This window comes from Bombina bombina, chromosome 2, assembly GCF_027579735.1.
Source record: "Bombina bombina isolate aBomBom1 chromosome 2, aBomBom1.pri, whole genome shotgun sequence".
Lineage (NCBI taxonomy): Eukaryota > Metazoa > Chordata > Amphibia > Anura > Bombinatoridae > Bombina > Bombina bombina.
Window position 1 is genome coordinate 470690758 of NC_069500.1, and position 20703 is coordinate 470711460.

At 37.7% G+C, this 20703-nt stretch overlaps 1 protein-coding gene across 1 annotated transcript; it reads right to left on the bottom strand.

Moving 5' to 3' along the window:
* Positions 1-12158: 12158 nt before the first annotated feature.
* On the bottom strand, positions 12159-14905 carry LOC128649066 (lysosomal-associated transmembrane protein 4A). Its single transcript, XM_053702108.1, has one exon. The coding sequence runs from the start codon at positions 14841-14843 to the stop codon at positions 14148-14150; it is 696 nt and encodes a 231-aa protein (XP_053558083.1). The 5' UTR covers positions 14844-14905; the 3' UTR covers positions 12159-14147.
* Between the last annotated feature and the right edge of the window lie 5798 nt (positions 14906-20703).

The window sequence follows — 20703 nt, forward strand, 5'->3', positions numbered from 1 at the left end:
TCTTAAGGTAACCCTCTAATTTTTTATCCATAGGATCTGAAAAAGCACAACTGTCCTCGACGGGGATAGTAGTACGCTTTGCTAAAGTAGAAACTGCTCCCTCCACCTTAGGGACCGTTTGCCATAAGTCCTGTGTGGTGGCGTCTATGGGAAACATTTTTCTAAAAATAGGAGGGGGGGGGGGGGGAAACGGCACACTGGGTCTATCCTACTCTTTATTAATAATTTCTGTAAACCTTTTAGGTATTGGAAAAACCTCAGTACACACCGGCACTGCAAAGTATTTATCCAGTCTACACAATTTCTCTGGCACTGCAATTGTGTCACAGTCATTCAGAGCAGCTAAAACCTCCCTAAGCAAAACACGGAGGTTCTCAAGCTTAAATTTAAAAGTAGAAATATCAGAATCAGGTTTCCCTGAGTCAGAGATATCACCAACAGACTGAAGCTCTCCTTCCTCAGCTTCTGCATATTGTGAGGCAGTATCAGACATAGCTCTTAAAGCGTCTGTATGCTCTGTATTACGCCTAACACCAGAGCTATCACGCTTTCCTCTAAATTCAGGTAGTCTGGCTAATACCACTGACAGTGTATTATCCATGACTGCCGCCATGTCTTGTAAAGTAATCGCTATGGGCGTCCTTGATGTACTTGGCGCCATTTGAGCGTGAGTCCCTTGAGCGGGAGTCAAAGAGTCTGACACGTGGGAAGAGTTAGTCGGCATAACTTCCCCCTGGTCAGAATCCTCTGGTGATAAATTTTTTAAAGATAAAAGCTGATCTTTATTGTTTAAAGTGAAATCAATACATTTAGTACACATTCTCATATGGGGTTCCACCATGGCTTTTAAACATAATGAACAAGGAGTTTCCTCTATGTCAGACATGTTTATACAGACTAGCAATGAGACTAGCAAGCTTGGAAAACACTTTAAATCAAGTTAACAAGCAAATATAAAAAACGGTACTGTGCCTTTAAGAGAAACAAATTTTGTCAAAATTTGAAAAACAGTGAAAAAAGGCAGTAATTCACACGAAATTTTTACAGTGTATGTAATAGGTTAGCAGAGCATTGCACCCACTTGCAAATGGATGATTAACCCCTTAATGCAAAAAACGGATCAAAAAACGAATTAAACGTTTTTTAAACAGTCACTACAACTGCCACAGCTCAGCTGTGGCCCTACCTTCCTCAATAAACGACTTTTGAAGCCTTTAGAGCCCTTCAGAGATGTCCTATAGCATGCAGGGGACTGCTGAGGGAAGCTGAATGTCTCTGTCTGTAATTTTAACTGCGCAAAAAAGCGCTAAAATAGGCCCCTCCCACTCATACTACAACAGTGGAAAGCCTCAGGAAACTGTTTCTAGGCAAAAATCAAGCCAGCCATGTGGAAAAAAACTAGCCCCAATAAGTTTTATCACCAAAGCATATATAAAAACGATTAAACATGCCAGCAAACGTTTTATATTGCACATTTATTTATTTATTTAGAGTATATATCTCTAATAGTAAGCCTGATACTAGTCGCTATTAAATCACTGTATTTAGGCTTAACTTACATTAATCCGGTATCAGCAGCATTTTCTAGCAATTCCATCACTAGAAAAACTTAAAACTGCACATACCTCATTGCAGGATAACCTGCACGCCATTCTCCCTCTGAAGTTACCTCACTCCTCAGACATATGTGAGAACAGCATTGGATCTTAGTTACTTCTGCTAAGATCATAGAAAACGCAGGCAGATTCTTCTTCTAAATGCTGCCTGAGATAAAATAGTACAACTCCGGTACCATTTAAAAATAATAAACTTTTGATTGAAGACAAAAACTAACTATATTTCACCACTTTCCTCTTACTACCTCCATCTTTGTTGAGAGTTGCAAGAGAATGACTGGATATGGCAGTTAGGGGAGGAGCTATATAGCAGCTCTGTTGTGGGTGTCCTCTTGCAACTTCCTGTTGGGAAGGAGAATATCCCACAAGTAATGGATGATCCGTGGACTGGATACACCTTACAAGAGAAAACAATATATATTTTGTTTGGGTCACTTAGTGAAATTATAAGGTTTAAATCTAAGTAACAAAAGCTCAAAATTGTATCAGCACTGGGGTAGAAGTTTTTTACAGAAAACCAACAGCAGGTAATACGCTGTTGAATGCTAGGTCATGTCACCCCAGACATGTCATAAAGGCCATACCTAAGTGACACTATATGCGAGTAAAAAGAAATTGTACATCAGCAGATTATGCTAAATTTTCAGAGGAGACAACAAAAAGATTCCTGTTGAGAAGTTATAATGAAAAACATCTATTGAAAGCAAAACAAACAGTGGATAATTTGGACAGGAAAAGTTTGTTACAACCTAAAAAGAGAAAGCCCAAAAAGGATGAGTTCAATAAAAAAACATTTTTCATTACTAACTTCATCAAGGAATTTAACCAAACATGTGGGATTATTAACAAATCTTTGCCCATTCTAAAAACTGATCTAATAATAAGTAAAGTAGAAGATATGGGTTTAAATTTTATAAGTAGAAAAAACAAAACTCTTGGTAACATGTTGGCACTGTCTATGTTACCAGTGGTAAACAAACACAATAGGCTATCAAAAAAAGGAGTTTTTATGTTGTACTGGGAAATGAATTTATTTCACAAGATGATTCAAAGACATTTAAAATTAAGGAATACATTAACTGTAATACAAAATGTATGATTTATCTATTGAGATGTTTGGGCTGTGGTAAAAAGTATGTAGGTCACACGACCAGAACTTTAAAAGATCAGTTTTTGGAGCACTTACGGGCCATTGAAGACCCCCAATCAACGACTCCCTTAGCCCTGCATTTTCATAGATATCACAACTCTGATAGTTCCTTATTAACTGTACAAGGCATCCAGCACACTAAGAGACACCCTAGAGGTGGAGATAGGATTAAACCTTTGAAGCAACAGGAGGTGTTTTGGATCTTTCAATTGGGCACTAGAATACCCGCTGGTCTAAATTCTGAATGAGACATTAAACTTTTTGTAGACTGATAAGCCATAATGTATATATTTTCTCTTATTATGATTACATCATATTTTAGAATGTGGATAGATACCTTTGTTCCATTTTTCTCATCTGTGTCTTCTAGATATATAAAAATTCACAAATACATTAATTTAGATAGATTTCGCTTATGGGTATAAATATGCAATTATAATCTACTATACAATTATTTAAATCTTGAGAGTCAAAAGGGTTTTGTCTTGTTTTTTTTAAGCACATGAGCGATATTAAAGAATGTTAGTTTAATGCTGCTATAGGTTTTGAATAGCCACTTTTTCAAGGATGTTAAGGGTTAATAAAGTAATCAAGGTGAAGGGGGAGTGTCTTTACCCTATAAAAGAACCCATGTATGCTTTAACATTTAAGAGTCATTGACAAAGTATGTTATATATGACGAAACGCGTTTGACTCGCTTTTTCACTGTTCACTTTTGGATATACAATGTTTTTATACATTGAATAAATGGACTTGTTTATATCATTCATATTTGGATTGAGTCTAAGTCTTATTTTCTGAGTGCGGGGGTCTTCTTTTGAAGTGTGGACGTATGCAGTTTCTTTGGGAGCCGTGGTGAAGCTCCTAGGATCCTGGGCACCGGTTGTAAGACGTGCAGTTTCGGAGGGATTTCCTGTCTGTAGGACATAGCACACATCGTGAAGCAAGCGTAAGGGTAAGAAACAGAGTGGGGGTAGAAAGATAGAGCAACTACCTCTGTAGGAGATTGACTTAAAAATTATTCCTGTTGAATTTTTTTACTCTGTTTCCTGAGGGATAGAATGATTACATTTTGCATGATGTGTGAAAAAACACCAGATTTTCATAATCTTGAGAATCAGTTTACATTGTGCTTGCATGTTTTTTCTCTCTCAATGGTCTTTATAAGCTGGGATAGTTTGACAATAGCCCTTACAAGCATAAACCATGACTTGGGCCTAAAAGCAGTAAAAAGCTTTTTGCAAATGGAATCAAGTGAAGATGCCTCTCATGATGAATTTATCTTGCAATTATTAAGTTTTGATCTTCATCACAACTTCTTCATCTTTAATCACGGATTCTACTTGCAAACCAGGGGCACGGCGATGGGCACATCATGTGTGCCCACGTACGCCAATCTTTTCTTAGGCTGGTGGGAGCAGAATATAGTATCTTCAGATCAGAACTCCAGCTACATGGCACATATACCATTGTGGTTACGTTATATAGACGACATGCTCTTTCTGTGGGAAGGAAGCAAATCTGATTTGGATGCATTTCTGCATATTCTCAATACCAACAATCTCAATATAAAATTGACATATGAGGCAAGCCTGACTGAGATCACATTTTTGGATCTAAGAATCAACAAGAACCGAAATGGAACAGTCGATACTGATGTCTACAGAAAATCTACTGCAACGAACAGTATACTACACTGTTCAAGTGCACACGCCCCAAGTACAGCCAAAGCACTATCCACAGGAGAGTTTCTGAGAATGAAAAGAAACTGCTCAACCGAGGAAAACTATAAATGCAGAGCCAAAGAACTAACAGAGAGACTGTTACAACGTGGGTACAGCAAAAGATCTATCAAGAAGGCTGAGCATAGAGCAAGACATACCCCTCGACAAAAATTACTGATGAAGAAAACAGATACCAAATCTATGGAGAAAATTAGGTTTATTACTACCAATAACCCCCAAACAAAGTGGTTAAAATTCTGCAAGACAACTGGCATATCTTAAAAGCAGACCCTGTGTTAGGAACCTTACTGGACGACAAGATAGCTGTGGGCTACAAAAGAGCACGGAATCTAAAAGATCTGATCAGCCCAAGCCATTTTCATGGAGAAAAAACAAAAACGAAATTAACTCACGGTTCTTTTAAATGCGAAGTCTGCAGCACCTGCAGTTATATGCAAAAAAACAACACAATCACGATAGATTTGGAAAGATCCATAAAATCAACGCATATATTAATTGTCATACTGAAGGGGTCATCTACGCTCTAAAATGCAAATGCAATCTAATCTATGTAGGGATGACCACCAGAAAGTTAAGAACCAGGCTACAAGAACACCTGAGAAATATTAAAAATGCCCATAAAGACAGTATGGCAGGTAAAACCATCACGACAGTGGCCAGGCACTTTCTACTAGTACACAAATCCAAACAATCTGATCTCCATTGTTTTGGATTGCAGAAAGTTAACCTGGGAATAAGAGGTGGAAATCAAGAAAAAGCACTTTTAAGAGCAGAAACAAGGTGGATTTTTCTCTTAAATTCAGTTTACCCTTCAAGGGTTAAATGAACAAAACAATTTCGCCCACTATCTTTGATGCCAAAGACACGTGACAATCTCAACAAGTTGAGCAAGAAGCGATACTATGCATTAATATAAAATATGCCACGATTGAATAATATCAGTATTTAATTTTTCATTTTCATTAATTGCACAACTTAATGCAATACCTCAAATGACGAATTTTTTATTATTTTAACTTGCTTAAAACACATTAATTCCGGTTCAAGATAACACCTGAAATGTAGAAATTGTACAATACACATATCTAACGATATTATAAATCATGATTATTTAATTCATATTCGCAATATGATTAGGAATATAACATGAGATACACGGTATTTCATTTAACTAATAAATCTCCATGTGAGAAAATACTCACTCTTCAACCCCCCCCTCTTTTTGTCTTCTTTCTTTTATTTTATCTCATCACCCCCATCACTTATTCGAGAAGGATAAGGTTTATCTCTTGACCTTTCATATTCACACACACCGCTATATAAACATGTGCATTATTTAAGCCCATGTTATATTTGAATATGTTATATTTGAACAATTTCAATTAACATTATTGTATTATTATAACAACATTACAACGGTGGTTGTATTATCACCCTTATCACTGGGAAGCAAGATATTAGCTTTACACACTGCAACACAATGTTTGCTTGACCCTCACTCTACACTTTTTTCACCCCGTTATTTAATTCCCCAAGTTAATCCTCACATTACCTTGGCGACACTTAGCACTCACACAGAACATTAGCACTCTTTTTCTAGATTTCTTAAGATCCACACAAGTACACATAACGTTCACATAATGCTAATAATGTGTTCAATCTTTATCAGCCATATTCGTATTTAAGAATCATAAATTCAGGCATTTACTATTCAACTGATATTTTATTCCTGTCATAGGCAATTTTATCTATCATCACATCATCTCTAGCCATCCAATCTTATATCTGAAATGAGCATAGCATTTGCTTGTATTAAGACACCGCTCAATACTCTTGTCTGTGTGACGTCATCTATGTGGGAGGGGTATCAGCTCTCTTCACACATAAATAGCCAATATCAGCGTGACACGCGCGCGCACACACACCCCTTTGAGAAAGCCGTGAGAACGGCGAAACATGTTAGGGTACTGGTGAGGAGTCAGGGAGCTCCTGTGTTTGTTAGGGCTTAACTCTATGTAGGGTAAATTTATTGTTAATTCTTACCTTCTAGCAGATCTAACTTACTTGGTTTCAGAACTGACTACATTACGCCAGTAGTTATTTACTATTAGAATCCACCAACGAGATTTTAGCATTTATTTAACGGATAGCCACAGGAAAAGGATTGGCTGCTAAGTCACATATGCGGTACTAACAACCATTCCTAGCTAAGCAATCACTAGCGTAATCGAGCTAATATTTGCTCACATTAATAATCTTGTATTAAGCAAAGAACTCAATATACATCTTAAGTGTACATTCATTCACTAATAATAGAGTAAATAAGACTCGGCTATTGGTTTACGCAAGCGCTAACTTTTTGCGCTTAACACTGATAATTACTTTGTCAAAACAACTCTATATTAAACTTAATCCAGCTTAATACGAACAACTACGTATATGCTAGTTCCTGCTATTGAATTTACATAACCTTGAAGCTGACTATATAAGTTGGGAATTTAATCGTTTAAATAGACTTGGCCATTTGAATATACAATTAGTCAGCAGCCTCTCATACTGCAGTAAAACGAACTAAGATTCAGCTGCTGTCAATTAGTGTGCATCGAATTAGACACACTGCCAGCTATACATAAAAGCTAAATAGTAAAAAGACCCTGCTTTCCTCTGGTGGCTCAGCTAATGATATATCATGCAATAATACATAACGAAGTGGTTCTTAATATAAATAACTACCAGCAGACTCAGCAAAACCTTGTGTTTAATCAGGGGAAAGTTGGTTGTAATCACAATGTATTAATCCAAACTTGCAAGTTATAAACAAATTTATTGGATTAATTCAATACAAGTTCCAAACTCCAAATGATCATATGTGATTTAACACTCCCGGATATCTCAAGCAAATACCAAACAGGTAGATCATAAGATACCTGAGTACGCACCAAACACACTGACTTTTTGAATCTGTTACCATAATTGATAATCCTCTTTGGATTTAGAAGATTTGAATGCATCAATACTTATAAGTGACACCTTAACCACTTTTGGAGAATGAATTATCTGAATATGCTTAAGATTCTGAGTGGGTTATATTTGTACTGAATCAAGATGGAACACATTATGCTGATTTACTCCATCTAATTCATATGGTACCAAATATACAAACATTACTTTAACCCTACTCTAGCAAATTACTTATCTTCTCCGAAGTGTAACTACTCAGGTTCTATCATTGGAGAGGCAAATAACTGCCACACTTATTGGGTGTTGAATATCCATTGAGAACGTGGAGTATTGAATACCTAGGTATTCAAGAGTCATAATAAGTATACTTACGTATAAGACTACTTACTTCCACATTTGTGGTATAATTTGTGTACCCGATTACCCTACCATGAGGTTTTTGTTTTTAATTTGCACATCCCTTAATTTTATCTCCAATTTTATGTGTATATAATAAAAGTTATGTTTTATTTATCCCAGTGAGATCTATTTAACTGTTTGTGGTTCACTTTCAACTAAATGACCACATGCCACATATGCCTACTACGAGTGCTAATAGTGTATTCTAGAATGGGCTCTTAACCCATTACACTTTGGTTCTGAAATTTCAATAATACACAGCACCACCCACCCCAATATATAGCAAAGAAACTGACCAACACACTGTAGATGTAGGCATTCAAAATCACTTTAAGTAGTGCCATTGAACCTTTCTCTTGTTTAAATAGCCCTTTGATATCCGACGCAATATAATCATCCTTTATTCATGTTCTAACTCATAGCTGGAACAATAAATTTGCCTTCTGAAAGCACTGCTCTCTAATTTACTTATATTTTAACATCTACATATCAGTGCTACAGATTCTAGTGGCACTTTACAAGTAAACATCTTTGCATAAAATCCGCTGTAGGCTACCGCCCACACTATATCTCAATGCTCAAATGTGTTTAAAATTTAGGAGCCAGGTATTTTTCAGGCTAAAAAATAAAATTTTATATATTTAACTATATAAGTGTGTGAATATATGGGTGGAAATTATCACAATTGTTTACTAATCAGGGGCTAAAAGTTACTAGTCCACTCTATTTTAAATATAAGAAAAATTCAGGACTGATGGACATTTCAAACACTGTATAAATCACAACTATAATTGAAGAACAAGAAAAACAAATGATTTGAAATGGACTATAATCCCCCCATTAAAGCATGTTCCTCTTGGATTGAATTAACACAAGCTTTTAATTTTATTGATGTAACAAAATATAAAATGTAGCTGGTTAAAAACAACATAAACAAAATGTGAAATACCAATAGGATGCACACTTGTACAGTAGTGACTGACAGATTAGGGAAAAGTGAACAAGTCTTGAAGGAGAATACTGAAGATGTAGTTTTTATTAACCATTTCTGCTAATGTATTCAGCACGGGGGGGGGGGGGCACTCACAGCAATAACATATTAAAGGGACACTCAGGATTTATTAAATTTTCATGATTCCGATACAGCATGTAATTTTAAATAACTTTACAATTTACTTCCATTAAAAAAAATGTGCACATTCTTTTATATTTACATTTTTTGAGTCACCAGCTCCTACTGAGCATGTGCAAGAACTCACAGACTATACATATATGCATTTGTGATTGGCTGATTGCTATCACATGGTACAGGGGGAGTGGAAATATACATAACTTTGAAATGTGTTATAAAAGAATCTACTACGCTTTTGAAATTCAGAGTAAATGCTATTGTATTGTCTTGTTAGCTTGCATTTGTTGATTATGTAAATCTGCTGTGTTTACTGGTCCTTTAAAAGAGAAATCTGGCCAGTTTCTGGATAGGATCAATGCAGAGTGGATTAAAGGGACAGTCAACTTGAAAATGTTTATTGTTTAAAAAAGATAATCCCTTTAACTCTGATTACCTTGTATCTAAGCATCTGCAGAATGCCCCCTTATCTCAGTTCTTTTGACATACTTTCATATTAGCTAAATCAGTGTTGACTCAAATAACTCCACAGGAGAGAGCACAATATTATCTATCTGGCACACATGAACTAGCACTGTCTATAGCTGTAAAAAAAAAACTGTCAAAATGTACTTAGATAAGGAGGCCTTCAAGGGCATTAGTATATGATTCTACCTAAGTTTAGCTTTCAACAAATACAAAAAAGAACAAAGCTAATCTGATGATAAAGTGAACTGGAAAGTTGTATAAAATTGCATGCCCTATCTGAATTATGAAAGTTTAATTTTGACTAGACTGTCCCTTTAAGTCCAGACAAACTTGTGTGGTTACATTGCTAGTAACTTGACTGTGTGGGGACAGGCATAACAGATGACACAATCCTTCAGGTCTAGTTCGCCTGATATATCAGGACCCCATGCGAAGGGAGCAAACACACATATGAACTACCCACAACCGCACTGCCTGGTTTCATTTTACAGTACTCCCAGGTTAAGGGGCTGTGTACAGCGTGCTCATTGCACCTGTTAAGAGCCACCCATGAAGACAGAATGTGCAGGGCTAGGTAGTGAATAATCAGAAGTGAAATTAATAAACATGCACATTAGGCATTTTCTATTCACTGACAATTGTGGAAGCCGCTCGCAGCATTTGACTTTTTCTTGCGAAAGTGCAGATCCAGATCTTAATGTGTTGAACATTCACAAGAAGAAATAAGTCTGGTAGCGGCCACCTTCTTCCGCATCCATCAGTGACCGAAACTTCTGAATGCACGTCTATTTAATAATCAACTGTTTGCCAAGCACCAGCCCTCCCTGCTTTGTTCAACAGCGTGGCAAATTATAACAGAAAAAGGTATCTGGGGACCGTATATTGCTCAAGAGTCCCCACTCTTTTTAGAAACCATTAAATACAGCAAATGCATAACACAAAGACAATGCAGAAGCACTTAGTCTGACTTTCAAATGAATAGTAATTATTTTCTAAAAAATAAATTTAGTTAGTTCAATTTTCCTTCCCCATGCATCATGTGACAGCCAATTGTAAAATGCATCTATGCATATATTCTGTGAACTTTTGCACATGCTCAGTGAGAGTTGGTGCCTTAGAAAGTGCGCACATTTGGATAATGTAAGTGAACTAGAAAGTTTAATGTGAAGAATCATGAAAGTTTATTTTTGACTTTAGTGTTCCTTTAACCCCTTATGTCAAATGGACATAGGTACTATGTTACACAGTACTTTCCCTAGTGTTCTGTGCTGATATAGTACCTACATCCAGCACAGATGCGGATGTTGAGGTCCCCACTGCCAGCTTAGACAGTGGGTGCTGCAACCAGTGGGCAGAAGGCGTCTGCCTTCATATAGTAAGGGAGCACTAATAGTGCTCCCTTACCATATAAAGCCAGATCGACAATTGTTACAGAGAGTGACATAAATAAAGAGTGCGGTTTGGGATAGATCAGGGGGTGGGAGGGTAATCCCTACACTAGAGCCTTTACAATCTGATTAACTCCTTCACTGCTGTGAATTTAATGTGTGGTGCACAGATGCAATAAACAGACTTCAAAACACCATAAACCAATGGCAAAGGCATGCATGTCTGCTGTTTCTGAACAGAGGGAACTCCATGAAAGATTTTACAAGCATTTGCCTTATGTCTGCAGTAGTTTGTAGATTTCAGAGAGAAACCAAGTTCGCAAAAAAGTTAATTTGCATATTTGTTATTAAGTTGGCGCCCCAATAACTAAGAAGCCTCAGCCTTTACAGCCATCTAGTAGTCACGTGACTAAGAAGCCTCAGCCTTTAAAGCCGTATGGCCACTCACGATCTATAAGGTACCTTACAGCTATGCATAGTAAAAACTAATGCATTTGATATAAATTCCTCTCATCATCCTTTAAAAATTATCAAGGATTCCACTTTAAGATTAGACTATAGATATCCTAATCACATCTACCAAACCAACATAACTTGTGCACACGCACTGTATGTTTAACAAACACTATTTTTCTACATTTCAATATTTTTTAACATTTAGCATATATAGTATTTTGCCGTTTTCAACAAACTAGGAATGCTATTGTTTTTTTAGAGTGCTAATATATTTTTAAAATATTTGTTTTTATATATGTATTATATTTTCTGATGCCGGCATCTTGTGTATTTTTACAGCTAACTGATTTACTTATATTAAATTGTCTATTCACACCATATTTAGTCTCATATGAGCTGAATAATTTGTCTTTATACATACTTGATATTCTTTTTTAATTTATCAGTTGTGGCTCAGTCTTTTGAGAGCTTGCCCTAACCCTATGCCCAAATAACTTGGGTTGTCTACTTTAAAAATATAAACAGTTTTCATAGTTAAATAAAAAAGGCTCCATTTCTGATTAAATAGCAAAAATTTTAAAAAATCTGATACTTTTTCTCTGAAATTCCGAGTAGCAAAAAGGTTAAATTCAGTAGTGAAGCAATAAACACAATATTTCTATAAAGTGTATTTATCTAAGTCTATTAAAATTCCCCAGCAACAAAGAAAACAAACACAAAGTGCCGGTACATTACCGCCATCTGACGTTTTTTGCATAGAGCATTCCATTTGATCCCCAGATGCATTATTCTGTTTTACCTTTTACAGTAAAAGTGTACAGCTCACTTACAAAACATAAAAGCAACAAAAGAGAAAATAGTTTTATTGTTCTATATACTGCTAGGTAAAGTTGGGGAATCTTTGGTTTGAAGCAATTATGGAGTACAAACATCTACATATTAAAAAAAAGATTACAGAACATTAACAATAATTGATCCAGTCAAAAAAAAAAGTTTCAGTGAAAGATTATTTCATAAAGTTAATCTAAAAGCAAAACTGAAAATGCATGTTATTTCAGCCATACAATTTACATAAGAAAAGCAATACCCCTAAATCAAAGTTGTTTTTCCCCTTAAAAATCTCCAATTTCTTCTTCCTTTTAGCTATTATAGAAAGTAATGCTGAGGTGTGAACGTCTGAGTCTTAGCACTGGGTTCTGGCATCAAGGCACTTAAGCTGCAGTAGACAGTCTACTGTTGGTATATGGTAGATATGATTGGCAGTTTGTTGGTAATTAGTTTCAAAAGTGGTCAATACCATGCATCAATACTAGAACATTCATTGGTACAAGAAACATATGGGGGGAAAACACACATCCACTGGTGCATATTTTTAAATACTATTCTGCTTTACAGTGTCTTCCACAAACATGAGAAAGCACTACACAAATGCAGATATACACATCTTACAGACTGGAAGATTTAAAGGGTGGACCAAATGAGCATTGCAATGTTCACCATGAGAGGGTGTGTGTGTATATATATATATATATATATATATATATATATATATATATATATATATATATATATATATATATATATATATATATATATCTTTTCAAATTGCCATAACATGAACCAGTTTAGCTAATCAAGAATAAATTCTTGCCAAAGCAGTGGATGATTTCCCAATAGTACGTAAATGACTTACATGGCATATTCGTAACATAAAAAATATTTTGCTCCTAGAATTAAATATATCAGGACGGGTTAATTTGTGTATTAAAATGGTTGACTAAGAGACATAGAAAAGCAAAAAGTGTTCTATTATTAGATCATTTATTATTGTGAAGTCACTTGCATATAACTAGGTAATTAACTCCTGAAAAGAGATTAAACACATTGTTAAAGTCAGATCCAGAGCACCAATGTACTACTAGGACATAGCTGAATACACAGAGTGAGCCAAATACAGAAGACACTTGTATGCAGCCACCAATCACCAGCTAGCTCCTAGTTGTGCATTGCTGCTCCTGAGCACACTTATGTTTGATTTTCAACAAAGGATACTAAGAGTACCAAGTCATGTTTCTTAAACTAAAGTAATGCAAAATGTCTCTTAACATTGCATGCTCTTTCTGAAGTATGAAAGTTTGAGTTTTATGTCCCATCTAAATGTGAGGTGGTCAATAAAAATAACCCAGACTTAAAAACTTTCTTGAAATGGAAACTCTTTATCAATAATTTCATGATATACAACTCAAGATTACAAAGTTGTAGGTGATTAGCTCCAAACCCTTTAAAGTGAAACTGCTAAATAACTGCAAACAGACCACAATAATACATACAAAAATCAATACAATATAATCAATGGATAGTATTTAATCTAAATATTCATTTAATCCCTTGACTAACAAAAAAGACTGAAATACATTACTATGGAGTAAAGTAAGTTCTTCACCCAAGTTAACTCTTTCAAATAAGCAAAAGCAGCAAAGCTCAATGACAGCAGGCAAATCCGTGTGTTGCACTGGCACAGACCTGATGCATTTCTCTGCTATAACAGGACTGAGAAATTACTGGAAGATAATCTTTATGATGGAATTCTATATGGAGATATAGTATTTTTTTAAGAATTGAAGGTGCCAATCTGCAATACTAAATGTATAATTTTTAAATAGACATGTTAGCTGTTGGTAAAGGTGCACCCAGTCCTGTGGTTTATTAAATCTCCTGGCTGTTTGAGTAATACCCCCTCCAGCAGCCAAAAGTTTAACAGACAAAACTGTAGATTACGCAAGTCGTATCCATGAAGCACACTCCTCAACATCAACTTCCACGAAGACTCTGCACTTATTCGGCTTCCTTGCCAGCTTCCGGGACAGGCTCTTGTGTGTAGGGCGGGGGAGGGCTGTCCTTGGTGGGCATATTAATGGCCTCCTCATAGGATGGTAGAACCAAAGGGCTCTTCTCCGGCCCAGGGACCACAATCAGGGCCAAAGCATCATCTACTCCCTGCGGCGGGGCCACTCTGTTGAGCAGGAAACGGTAGTATGTAAGTACACAGCGGATAAGGTAGATCTTCAACAGGAGCAGTAGCATAATTAGAACAATAAACAGAAGCGACCCGCCGGGTGCCGTCTTGCTCTGCTCATCCAGGCCAGGAAGGTATGGACGTGTGCCAGATAATCCAACTACGCGTAGTTCTGATGGGAAACGCACAAACAGGCCGCAAAAGATGAGCAGCGATCCCAAAAAGTCAATAATCTGGAAGGCTAGGAAGGGCAGAAGTAGACCGGGACGTCTGCGTAGGACTCCAAACAGGAGACATAAACTGAGCAACAGCAAAACGAAACCCAGAGAATACATCACAGCCACAGGGCCAGGGGAGCTCAATGGGCCCGGGCAGTCCCCGTTGCATTTAATCACTGCCACCGTCTGCCACACCAGGGACTGCAAGCTGACAAACACATAATACACTGCCACTCCCAACACCACGGAGCGAACACTGAAATAGCCGCAACACCGCGGCGGCTCAGGCACCACCATAGTATAAGAATTACTGACAAAACAGATCCACACCTCACAGCAACCGGAACTGTAATGAGAATAGACCGGAAATGCGTCTACTGATGTAATCTGGACAAGAAAAGTACGCATCATGTGACAGTGGTTGTGCAACTGGGAGCGACTGTCGGCCATTTTTATTTTTGGCAAACAAACAAAACAAAAACCATGTTTATTTCAGCAGCTTGCACGTATATGTCTAAATCTGTGAAAACACTTTTCCCAATCTCCCAGTTCAGTTATATATTTTCATTTTGCCGCATCATTCAGTGCTTTATATGATTTTAACACAATACTGGTTAAACAAATTTCTTGGAATTTTGGCCATTTGAACACTCTCGATGGCTATAAAATGTTACAAATTTGGAACTCGGGCGTATTTTATTAAATGTACATGGTACCCCAAGTAAGTTAAAAAGATATCTCAATATGAAACATTAATTACTGTCAAATGTATCATTTTTGGCATGTTATATATATATATTATATATACTATATATATATATATATATATATATATATATATATATATATATATATATATATATATATATATATATATATATAAAAAACAAGTTATGGAAAATACATTAATGGAAAAACATTTTTACAGTGTACTGTCCCTTTAATGCTGAACTTTCCTGTAATTAACCGTAAATGTATAGTATAAATTGTTTTTCCATTAATGTATTTTCCATAACTTGTTATACCAACTGCAGAGTATAAAATATTTGAGAAATTGCATTTTCATGCTTATTTGTGTATATGAAATAGCTGGTTTTGTGCTTTCAAACCACAGCCTATTAAAATTGGTTGAACTTAAAGGTAATATTAGATCTCATTATGTTATAACTTTGTATACACACACTTGCTTCCTTATCTTTTATTTGGCTGGAACACCAAAGCTCAATACTAACAGGCCCATTTATCAAGCTCCGTACGGAGCTTGAAGGGCCGTGTTTCTGGCGAGTCTTCCGACTCGCCAGAAACACAACTTATGAAGCAGCGGTCTAAAGACCGCTGCTCCATAACCCTGTCCGCCTGCTCTGAGCAGGCGGACAGGAATCGCTGGAAATCAACCCGATCGAATACGATCGGGTTGATTGACACCTCCCTGCTGGCGGCCGATTGGCTGCGAGTCAGCAGGGGGCGGCGTTGCACCAGCAGCTCTTGTGAGCTGCTGATGCAATGTTAAATGCGGAGAGTGTATTGCTCTCCGCATTTAGCGAGGTCTTGCGGACCTGATCCGCAGTGTCGGATCAGGTCCGCAAGCCCTTTGATAAATTGGGGCCATAGAGAGAACAATGGACAATTATAATTTTATTACTTAACTATCCTGCATCCCACTGAGAGTAACTTCTTCTGCTGGCTGTGTTTATTCAGGGGCATATTTATCAAGACCGCTGCTCCATAACCTGTCCGCCTGCTCTGAGGCGGTGGACAGACATCGCCGGAAATCAACTCGATCCAATACGATCAGGTTGATTGACATCCCCTGCTGGCGGCCGCAAATCTGCAGGGGGCGGCATTGCACCAGCAGTTCACCAGAACTGCTGGTGCAATGATAAATGCAGAGAGCGTATGCTGTCGGTATTTATCGATGTACAGCGAACATGATCCGCAATATCGGATCATGTCCGCTCGCACAATGTTAAATCGGCCCCTTAGGCTTGTAAATATAATATATTCCAGTATCAAAACTTTCAGTATAGGTGGCTATACTACGGGCTAAATAAGCTATTTCAAATGCTGAAATAGAAGTAAAGGAGCTACAGGTATACCTCACTTTACAGCGATTCGCTAATACAGAGCTTTGTGGAGCTGAAGTTCAACCTCCAAGGATTTTGAAACAGTGCTGTAATCATCGTGAGATTGCGAGAAAAGTGACTGGCACCATTTTGTTATGCTTAATTCACTCCGTTTACAGCATTACAGTGCAAACTAAACGTAGCACTATTGCACCCCTAATATATGTTAGTTCAAACATGTTTTTTTTTTTTTTATAACAATGTTTTTTATTGAGGTTTCTGCATTGCATTACAAAGTTGAAAGTGTACAGTTTACAGCAAACCGGCAATGCAAAGTTCATACAATATGAGAAATTAAACATTTATCACAGTTCAAACACGTTTTTAAACACACTGGCAAGTGAAAAAAAGCTAAAGTCACCAAATTGTAGCCATCCAAATGATGGTAGCAAAAAACAAAGCGCCCTCCACAGGCTGTCGTAGAGGATAGATGATCACCAGGGTCTGCTCTTCTTAAAATGGATGGAAAATCTATGCAAAAAAACAAGAAGGAAGAAGGCGCTCCAATGGTGCAGTGTGTTAAAACCAAACATATTTTCTTTCCCAGAAATGAACCCCTTACTTATGAATGGGTACTCACAGAAGGAGCTCACTATAATACAGTGCTATTCATGCAGGCTGGAGTATTCAGAGCTCACCAGCTAGCTCCCACTGGATTCAATGTACTCTCTAGTCTGAGATATAAGGACAGAAGATAGGGAGGGGAACAGAAGGACTCCAATAGTGCAGATGGTCACTAAGGCTTTCAAAACGCCAATATTAGGTCCCCGCTGAAATTGGATACTCACATATGCTGTGCACTATACTACAGTGCAAGTAGTGCAAGCTGGTATATCAGAGTCTACCAGCTGACTCATTCCAGAATACAGGATCCACAGTCCAATAGAGGGTATGAAACCCCAAAATAAAGCTCACAAACCATATAAAATTAAAATAAAATATCCCAAGACAAGATATATATTTTATTAAAAATTGTATAAAAACAATACAAGATATTCTGCTACGCGTTTCAAGATGCAAGTGACACCTTTTCATCAGGCAGTGGTAAGTCACCACTGCCTGATGAAAAAGTGCCACTTGCTCCAATGTTGTGGATAAGCCCCGTTGAATGTGCAGTCACTTTTAAAAAGCTGTCCACAATGTGGATGTGGAACTGGCAACCTCTATCAGACCCTATCGTCTCCGTTAAGCCATGCAGCTGGAAAATCTCTTACATGAAATGTTAGCTATGTGATCAGAATCAGGTACACTGTTAGTGGCAAAAAAATTGGCCATTTTGGAAAAGCGATCTACTACCACTAAAACTGAAGTATAACGTTAAGCAGGAGGTACATCAACTATAATGTCCATGGCTATTTCAGTTCACGGTCTGTTTGGTACAGGAAGTGGTTAAATCTTTTAACCCAATGGGATTGTAAGTGTGGGTATTTAGACAGGTGTGACACTGACTACTACAGGCTATGACTACGGCGCATTGCTGAAACGCGTAAGCCACTAGTGCCACACCACCTGTTTGTGTGCATGTTGTTGCCATCCTTCTTTGTTTTAAATAGTGTTGAATAAAAGTGATTTTAGAAGAAACCGTAGATTTTTCTCCTATTTTGCTGTTACCTATGTGATTACCTTGTATCTAAGCCTCTGCAGACTGCCCCCTTATCTCAATGCTTGTGACTAACATGCAGTTTAGCCAATCAGTGCAGACTCCCAAATAACTCCACAGGAGGGAGCACAATGTTATCTATATGACACACATGAACTAGTACTGTCTAACTGTGAAAAACTTTCAAAATGCTTTGAGCTAAGTGGCGGTTTTCAATGGTTTAGAAATCAGTTTGAGCCTAGCTAGGTTTAGCTTTTCAAAAATACCACCAAGGGAACAAAGCAAATTTGATGATAAAAGTAAATTGGAAAGTTGTTTAAAATTGCATGCCCTATCTGAATCATAAAAGTTAAATTTTGACTAGTCTGTCCCTTTAAGCTAAGATTCTTTGTCAACTATACCCACAGGACAAGATGTTACACTGCAAAGAGAGAGGTAGAAACAAATGAGGTTTTTGAATAGCTAGGCATTTGATCAACAGAAAAGAGGGGAAGAGGCTGCTTACCCCTAGGAGTCTTGGGCTTGGCAGTGCACATTCAAGTTATATGTCCAGGTTTTCCACAGTACAATGAGATATTTAACAACCTTCTTCTGCTCTGCGACTTTGGCTCTCTGACGGGGAGGTTCCGGTTCCGGTGGGTGGAGCCAGCATCTCTCGTGGACTGAGCGTGGACGCTGAAGGCTCGCTAAAATCTACCCTTCCATATGCCCATTGTTGGAGGTTGGATATCTCCCTAGGGCACCCGCATCTATTTTTAGGTGCTATTGGTAAGGAACGGCGGAACAAGCAGGCCAGCTCATTTGCTAGAGTCAGACCTTTGAAGTGAGGGAACAGGTGTTCTACAAGACTTCCCTTGGTACCTAATTTGGATGAGCACACGACCGTCTCTGTGTGAGGTGAGACGAGCAGCAATATGGGGTTGAAGCCCAGAATTTCTTCACCAAGCAGACGCTGTATATGAAGAGCCGATTAGCCTGGGGGGAAATTACAAGCCCGGACTTTATAGCAGAGCCCGCTGACTGCTTACTGCTTACTGCAGCCCTGGAGTTTTGAGCCGCACGGAGGACCAGCGGCGGTGATAGTACAGCGCTCCCCTCCAACCTGAGCCGTACTTGAAGAGCCGATTAGTCTGAGGGAAACTTCAAGCCCGGACTTTACAGCAGAGCCAGCTGAATGATTACTGCTTACTGCAGTGTAGGAATTCTTAGCCGCACGGAGGACCGGCGGCGGTGATAATACAGCGCTCCCCTGCAATTTGAGCCCTTCGGTATATGAGACCCTAAGAGGTATTTGGCCTGTCTAAATCAATATATCAGTGAAAAATATTCAACACCTCTGATAGAGACAAAAACCCAATAACGGAAAGAACAGTAAGGCTGTAGATATAAGTTAAAAATGTCACCTTTATTTGTATTTCGTGAGTAAAAGAACAAAGGCACAGTGCACAGATCAGACTGATCTGTGCACTGTGCCTTTGTTCTTTTACTCACGAAATACAAATAAAGGTGAAATTTTTAACTTATATCTACAGCCTTACTGTTCTTTCCGTTATTGGGTTTTTGTCTCTATCAGAGGTGTTGAATATTTTTCACTTATTCATTGCTTCAATTGAGGGCTATGCAGGGGAGCCCTTCTCAACACCTGAGAGATTAGCCGGGACGCTGCTTTGGATTTTTTGCAGCGTCTGAAATTGCTGCAACTGATTCTACATCAAGAGAGTGAATACAACAATTCTGTTTTCCTGGATCTCATCTACTATTGAACATCAATCTCTGGACAGAGTGAGTTTGATTTATATTTCTACACTTGCTGGTATTATCTGGCTTATTTCTATCTATATATAATGATGAGTCTTGCGAATGTAAGGGGTTAACAGATTTTCTATTAAGTTGCAACATATTATCACAGGAACACCACAATTGTTTCTAAACTGGATAAAGTGATATTTGATTTAGTCAGTACTTACAAACACATTGTACTGTTGGTTTGTAACGTTGGTTTTGCTATTTATCCTCATATTTAAACACACAGTCAAAGCTGTTTGTGCATAAATCAATATATCGCCTGGAGGAGGAGTAAACCGTAGTAAGCAGCAGAGCGGAAAAAATAAAAATAAAAATCTGTGGATCTCAGCTAAGACGGTCTGAAGCTCCCCTGGGATAGTGCAAGTATCTGTTATTGTTGTTCCATTCCAGCACAGTGAGATTGCCATTTTCTCCCTCTGTGAATCTTTTACCAGTGCGGCTGCTTTTTGTCTTGAGTTGGCTTGACTTTGTTTGACTTTCCTTTTCAAGCAGCGTTAACTGGTTAAAGACTGGTGCTCTATTACAGCAAATGCCTCTCTTGCCTGATTTTCAATGTCTCTTTAAATGATTTTAAATGACCAAAGATTCATTATAAGACCATGTTGGTGCTATTCATAGAAACTGGTCT

Excerpts from the sequence above, each read along its gene's own strand:
- LOC128649066 (XM_053702108.1), bottom strand. The coding sequence starts at position 14,843 with ATGGTGGTGCCTGAGCCGCCGCGGTGTTGCGGCTATTTCAGTGTTCGC.